The sequence below is a fragment of the Pestalotiopsis fici genome (assembly GCF_000516985.1).
Source record: "Pestalotiopsis fici W106-1 unplaced genomic scaffold PFICI_Scf_1, whole genome shotgun sequence".
Lineage (NCBI taxonomy): Eukaryota > Fungi > Ascomycota > Sordariomycetes > Amphisphaeriales > Sporocadaceae > Pestalotiopsis > Pestalotiopsis fici.
The window spans coordinates 2076768-2084232 of NW_006917091.1; the positions used below are offsets into that span (position 1 = coordinate 2076768).

General features: G+C 51.2%; 3 protein-coding genes across 3 annotated transcripts; 2 read left to right on the forward strand and 1 right to left on the reverse strand.

Moving 5' to 3' along the window:
• Positions 1-235: 235 nt before the first annotated feature.
• Positions 236-2214, forward strand: PFICI_00636 (uncharacterized protein; the record flags this gene model as incomplete). The annotated part of the gene is made up of 3 exons (XM_007829217.1): positions 236-255; positions 315-1520; positions 1701-2214. 3 exons carry the CDS (start codon positions 236-238, stop codon positions 2212-2214), a joined length of 1740 nt encoding a protein of 579 aa, XP_007827408.1.
• Positions 2215-2392: 178 nt separating this feature from the next.
• PFICI_00637 (uncharacterized protein) lies at positions 2393-3305 on the reverse strand (the record flags this gene model as incomplete). The annotated part of the gene is made up of 3 exons (XM_007829218.1): positions 2393-2736; positions 2904-3068; positions 3278-3305. The coding sequence occupies 3 exons, from the start codon at positions 3303-3305 to the stop codon at positions 2393-2395; spliced, it is 537 nt and encodes a 178-aa protein (XP_007827409.1).
• A 1768-nt stretch (positions 3306-5073) lies between these two features.
• Positions 5074-7446, forward strand: PFICI_00638 (uncharacterized protein; the record flags this gene model as incomplete). Its single annotated transcript, XM_007829219.1, has 5 exons — positions 5074-5257; positions 5336-5460; positions 5605-5671; positions 5739-5911; positions 5989-7446. 5 exons carry the CDS (start codon positions 5074-5076, stop codon positions 7444-7446), a joined length of 2007 nt encoding a protein of 668 aa, XP_007827410.1.
• Positions 7447-7465: the final 19 nt, after the last annotated feature.

Consider the following 7465-nt stretch of genomic DNA (forward strand, 5'->3'; position numbering starts at 1 on the left):
CCAAAGAAAAGAAAAAGGAGCTGCGGGACCTCCTCAGCTCAGCAGTGTCAGCACCCACCCAACTTCAAGACGCGTTGCATGAAACAACCTCGAGACAACAAGAGTCGTTGTTCTCCCAACGACAGTTATTCCCTCTCCTCCAAAACCAATAATAAAAAGCGCATTACAGTCCGGGGGTGTTGCTCTAATTATTGTGCAGAGAGTCCTTCTCCCGTTACTGGACGGCATACTCGAAATGGACGACCTCATGAGCTTGTAGGTCTTGTTTCTCATCAGCCAACATGTGCGTATTTGATCTGACTGCCGTGCTCCAGTGATGCCTCTCCAGTGCACGAGACGGTCACTCCAGGCCGACGAGATGCCGAACCTGCAACTTCCGTGTTCGACTGCGCCCCCCTTGACTCAAGTCAAGTCAATCTTCGAGAGTCGCCAAACGTTACATCATCAACATCTGGTGCACTTGATCCCAAAGACGAGCTGGCCGTGGCAAATGATGCCGCGTTCGAGGCTGTACTGCATCGACCTCGCCAGCCGGTGTACCTCGATGCTCCTCCGCTCCTCGAGCAGTGGGCAAAGGGGCCGAAAGGGAAGGAGCGGCTCCGTCAACAGGGCATTCCAACGCAACGTGGCCGGGCTTGCTTGGTCCTGTCGCACAATGGACAGGTTCTCGATGGTGTACTCTTGGCAACATATGAGGAGCTCGCCGAGGTGGCGAAAGATCAGGAAGGCTATCTGTTTGAAATTCAGGAGCCCTTGAGTGGACGCCCTTTCCTCTACATTGAAGCCCCATCCCAGTCGCTTGCAGCCAGCTGCCTGGATGAAGCCCGCACCATTGCCCAGAACATCATAGATGACAAGGCCACCAAGCTTGATCTCGTCCTGATCGAGCCGCCCAGTGCCCCATTGCAGTCACTGGTCGTACAGCTCCAACTTGGTCGTCCTCAACTTGTTGCCAACCAAACCAGTCCGCTTGACCCGGACAATGACGGGCTCCGAAAGACATGGTTCGAGAGCAAGCTGCGACAGGAATTATCATGGGCTCTCAAGAAAGCCGGCCGCATCAAGAATCGAGTCACCTTGCGCGTTCACCTGGGCCACTTTCTTTTGAGATCATTTCCTCCACAGCAAAGCCGAATACCAGGCACTGAGACGGGCTTGGATTTCGAGGCATTCCATAGGGCGGTCCGTCATCCTCGCACCAGACACGACTTTGCAACCAAGATTGGAAGCCTCGAGCAAGCCCTCCGAGTCCTGCAGGCCATCAAATCACAAAACGAGCTGTTTTGCTCCGAGGACATGGCTATTACCCTTGCCGATGTACAGCCCGAATACTACTTTGGTGGTGAGGTGGAAGAGTGGCAATTCAGTGCTCGCCTGCGCCCCTGGAGCGCCACCGCAACCGAGATGAAGCGTGGCAAGAAGCCTCCCAAGCCCTTTCAAGTGGCCGCGGTCGAGGCTGTAAAGATTGCCCGAAGCAATGCTGGCTCTCAACTTGATTTCAAGTGTTTGAACCTTGAGCAGTAAGCAATTCTCCAACCCAAGTTATTTTGCTCCGTGGGAGCATTCACAATCATCTCCACCTATTATCCCCTCGGAATGTTTATTCGAGCATCTCTTGAGCAGATCTTTCTTACTAGGCTGCAGCACATTTTTTAACAATGGAGCAAGAGCCAGGAAGCTAATCGTAAATGACATGGCAGGTTCTTTGACTGGAAGATTGACACCGTGCCAGAAGCACCAATTAGGACGAAAGGTTTTGACATACTGAACTCTGAACTGCGGGCTGCGGACATTCAAGTTCCCGAATCTACAGGTGTGCGCGATGGTGCCTTCCCGCGTATACACTTCAGGGGCAAATATGAAAAAGCAAAAGCACTGAACAAGGTGGCAATCAAGAGCGTGTTTCGATTCAGGTACAGGCCGGCCCCGTACCAGGTCGAAGTGACAATCACCCGTGAGTGGGAGAAGGTTGTAGCCATGGGAGACCAGCCATTGAACAGTTTTGGCGTCGTCATCTACGGCGAACGTTGGGGAGAAAGTCGAGCGCTGGAGCTCACCAAGACTGGTCAAGGCTGGGGCCCAGAGCTAGAACACCTGTTTGTCGATCGCCAAAATGATATTCACGCAGGGCTAGATCGTCTATCCAGTGGAGATGAGAGAGCTCAGTGCCTCATCGATGCCATCCACAACATTCGGAGCGCTCTATCTGTCTGAGCTTTTTTTTGGGGGGGTGAATACTGCTTGATGGTTTGTGGCAGTGAACGAAGCCTATGTACAGAAGACCTTGCCTTTATTTGGCCGCTCATTGAGAGATGGGGGCTGTTGCCAGGCAGGGCTTTGCAATATTTCGCCAAAATGGCACTGGGGAGATTTATGGACTGCTGCAGGGTTGTTATTGCTGCTGCTGCTGCTGTTGGGGCGCGGAAGCCATCTTCTGTCTGAGGACTGAGGAGCGAGACCAGTTAGTTATGGGCGCCAAGGCATTTGTAACAGAATAATGGCATATACCTTCTTCTATCACCCGAACGTTGTTTGTCTTGGACTGTATGATGGTATCGAGCTCCTTGATGTTGCTTCCAACTTCATTGACCTTGTTGTTGTAAAATTCGGTAGCGGACTTGATATCCTTTTCGACATAGAAACCAGTGCCAACATCCACAATAACATGTGAAGCGCTGGCAAGCTTGCCGCGAACGTAGAGGGAGTTGGTCAAGGGGACAAGAATGGACTTGTCATCTACAAGGAGGGTTGTTCTGCTTAGCATTCGTCGCCATGGCCTGGGCCGAGTTTCCCTGTTTATCGATGCTTCTGACGATTCACCCATCCATCATTGATAGCGCCGTCTGGGGCAGGAGGATGAGGAGGAGGAGGAGGAGGAAGGGATCTTGAATATCCACACGTACCCTCGAGTGTAGGAGACTTGCCGCCCTGTACGCAGCGGAGACATTCGCGGAATTTGGACTGGGCGGCAGCCAGCTGGGTAAAGGACGTGGTCAGATGCTCGAGCTCCTCGTCGAGTTGCTTCTTGACCTGGCTGAGCTGGGGAGCGCTCAGGGTGTCGAGGTTGACTGTGAGAAGGGGTGAAGCTGGTTAGCAGCTGGCTCTTCGGGGGTATTGATGAATAATAGCCCAAGGAAAGAAAGGGACCTGCGGGAGGTGATGAATGATTGAATGCATTCATTGTACATGGGGGAAGACAACAACAACAACAACAACAAGCTACCTAGCTATACACGGCTCGATTGAATGGAATGACGAGTACAGACGATTGACTTACCAGTCTCTCCACCTCCTTGGGCCGACATGGTGTATTGTTTCGTAGGTCGTCGGGAGACGGTATGTGAAATGTAGAGATGCTGGATTGGGGGAGGGGAAAGCCGGCCGGGCTGTTGTTGGTGCGCCGAGACTGTGAGCTGGTACGGTGGTGTTTGCTTGTAATAGCACCGAAAGATAGGTACCTACCCTCGCCTATCTTATCCGTGCTTGAGCTGGGCCCATTGGTCGTCGCGCTTCTTGTCCCCTACTACTCTTCCGATTTCTTTTTGCGCTGCCCCGCCCAAATGGACCGCAGAAAACATGAACTTTTTGGCGGGGTCCTCCACGAGCGAGTTCATAATGTGGGGTGGGGGGCCAGAGACTGGGCTGGGCTGGGCTGGGCTAGTATTCTAGTTCTAGTGCTGTGGTAGGATTACTATATTCTCCCCCTCCACTGGTTATTACATTCATTCTTCTTGGAAGCATTATTATTACAAAGCTTGCAAAGGAATGATTATTCCCCATTGTAGATTCTCAATAGTCTCACCCCGCTCGTGATTCACCATCATAGAGGTAAACACCACGTCTTATTATCATTATTGAATCCCTGTGAGATGCCGTCTGCTCACCTCGGTGAAAACTAGGTATAAAAGGCTTTTCCCTTCTTTTTGGCCACATGAGTGGACAGACTGGCCTCATACCAATAGTAACAATCTACATATGATATACTCTTCCCAGCCCTCGTCCTGCCGTGTATACTTGAGACAATTCGAGCCATGGATGGTCAATTACCAGCATAGTACATAGGTGCGGTATACGTATGGCAAGCGAGTGGATCCACGGGTGCGAGTCTCAGGGCCCCGACTGATTTTGACTATATATAGATAGCCGTTTAGGTAGGTATATGTATACTTGGCCGCCTGCATTTTCAATCTATCCAGTTGGACTGTTGCGTTCGGTCGCGTCTTCTTTTCCCCTCCATTCATATATATACCTAACACATATATTTGTATCGTCTGTACCTTATCCGCCGCATTTTATAAATATAATCATGCAATGCAACAGGCCGAAAGAGAGAGAGAGAGAGAGAGAGAGAGAGAGAGAGAGAGACAGAGAGAGAGAGCATATCAGAGTAACCTGTAGATAGGAACTTGGAAGTGTTTCCGATGGGGCGGACCCTCGCGGTATCTGCCGATTGCCGTCGGCTCCATATCGACACTTGCTGGCTTTCTCTTCTTCCTTATCACAAGAAGAAAGTCGCATGAAACTGGCCTGCTTGACGTACATTGCAGTCCGATATATACAGAAATCTCTGTGTCTACGTGTCATAGCGCCTATCTCTCGCAAAAGGCGCCCCCTCCCCATTGGAGGAGGAATATCTGGCAATGATCAACAAAGTATCCCATGCTGCGCTACCAAAGTCGCTGTTAATGGTTACGGACTCCGCAATCCTAGTTCTGTCGGCGTTGGTGCCGATATTGTCGCGTCTAGAGAGTTGTTTGGCCGTTAGTCGGGGCTGCATGTCTGTTGTGATATCAGTCATATCATCTACCACCTTACGTTCTATACCCTGCTCAACCGAAACCCTTGTAACATTTCAGATATGCTGTTGACTTATCTCTCACTCTCTCTCGGTTACATCTTAATTTGTGATCAAGCTCGACATTGCGTATTTCATGTCACTTTCCTGGTATCAACCACTTGAATATACCCAAGACAGGCAGAAGGGACAAAAAAAAAAAACCCTCCAAGGCAACACTGCTGAATACTGTCGACCACGCAGAAACAAGTTTGCAAATCTGTCTTCACCGTCCCATGATGTCAGATGCTGGCACGCTGCAAGTTCTCACGCCTGGTACAGGCTACGGGCTTGTTGTTGGGTTAGGTGTCGCCTTCACGGTGATCATGATATTTCTGACATCGCTTCAAAATCGATACGGCAGACACAACACATTCAAGTCAACCGAGGAATTTAATGCTGCCTCACGATCGATCAAACCAGGTAACCGTCAACCCAACACGCCCATCATTCTTCTACTCATGCTTCTCATTGATTGGCCGAAAACTAATCACCTTACAGGCATGATTGCTGCCGGAATCGTGTCTAGCTGGACCCACGCCACGACTCTACTGACTTCGTGTATGCTAGCATATCTATATGGTGTCTCCGGTGGACTGTGGTACGGGGCAGTCGGTACTTTCCAGGTACGCGATTTTGCAAAATGATAGTCTACCAAAGCCGACCACAAACGGAGGCCTGGAAACTCTCTTCTCCTTTTCTCCCATCTTGCCGTTTGTTGTAGTGAAGGCGGTTGTCTAGATTGTCCTGACGACGTTCCTAATCACCAGACTATGCTATTTGCTGTCACTGCCTTTCGCATAAAGGAACGCTCCAACAATGCGCACACATTTCCTGGTAGGTGCCATACTCGCAAACTGCATGTCTCCATAGCGAGGAAACGGATGGATACTTATTCAGACAGAAATCGTATTGGCAAAGCACGGAAAGCTGGCCCACAAGATCTACACCGTGTTTGGACTCATCACTAATGTGATCAACGGATCGGCACTGCTAACTGGCGGTTGCGGCGTTTTCAACGCCTTGACGGGGATGAATATATGGGCGTCTTATTTTATTCTCATCGTTGTAGTAGAAGTATATTCCCCAGCCCATGCTTTCTCTCCATGTTGACGACGTTGGGGAGGGGATTTTCTGGCTAACGCCCAACCCAGGCATATATAGTGACTGGTGGGCTGCGGTCAACATTTATATGCGACTACCTGCATACAGTGGTCCTGTACGTGATCATCTTCATCTTCATGTTCTCCGTCTATACAGCGTCACCTCACATAGGGTCTCCCGAAGCGCTTTATGATCTGCTCGTGGAGCAATCAGGGAATGGGCACGCTGCAGGAACTGAAAACGGCTCTTACTTTACTGTCCGCTCGCGAGACAGCCTGGTATTCGGTGCAACCATCTTTCTGGCGGGCTTTTCTGGCGTCTGGACCGACCAAGCATACTGGCAGAGAGCCATTGCTTCAGCTCCCCACACGGCTGTGAAGGGCTATGTTCTGGGGAGCTTGGCATGGTATGCAGTGCCGTTTGCCATGTCCACCTGTATGGGCCTGGCCGCTGCAGCTCTCCAGGGTTCCGATGTATTCCCCGTCACCCTGTCGGACGCCGATGTCAGCGCCGGACTTGTCGCCCCAGCCGCTGCCATTGCGCTTCTGGGCAAGTCGGGGGCGTGCCTCATTATTGTGCTCTTGTTCATGGCCGTCACCTCGTCAACATCCGCGGAAAGCATTGGCGCTAGCTCGCTGATCACCTTTGACATTTACAAGGCCTATATCAATCCCGCGGCATCAACCCGTCGCCTTCTCTGGGTCTCTATATTCGGTCTCTTTGCATATGGAGTTGTCCTGGCCATTGTGTCGTGCATATTTCACGCGGCTGGCATATCACTTGGCTGGCTGGTCAAGATTTTCGGGTGTCTCATGGGGGGAGGCTCTTTTCCTATAGCTGCAGTTGTGCTCTGGGATAGGACAAGCACTTTTGCCGCCCAGGCGAGTCCCATCTTGGGCCTCGTTAGTGGGCTGTCTGCCTGGATGGTGACAACCAAGGTGCGCTCTGGCACGATCAGTGTCGCAACCACGGGAGACTCGTTCAACTCACTTGCTGGAGACTGCGTCAGTTTAGGCGTCGGGCTCGTCTCGGTAGTGCTACTCACGTTTCTATCTCCCGAGAAAAGGCCCCATGCCAAAGACGTCGGGCGCGTGGAGAGTATGGAACCGAGCTCGGTCCAGAGTGCTGAGGGGGTCGTCGTGCCCGTGGTACAGGAGGATAAAACCGAGGCCGTCTCTCAGCCTGATGTGGAGGCAAACATTGTAGAGAAACGCTTTTCAACCGAGCCCTACGTACCTGTTTCTGCCTTGAGTAAGGACGAAGTCAAGGCGCAAAAGCGGCTGGCTCTGGGTGGCCTAGCCTTCAACACCATTGGTTTGATGATATTATTGCCATTCACTCTGTATGGGACCGGTTATACTTTCAGTCTCGGATTCTTCAAGGCCTATGTGGTAGTAGCATTCTTGTGGATTTGGACCAGTGCATTCATCTGTGTCCTCATGCCAATATGGGAAGCCAGAAAGGATTGGACGGGGACGTGCAAGGCGATTTTCAGGAACGCCACATGATCTTTTTTTTTGGTTGGTT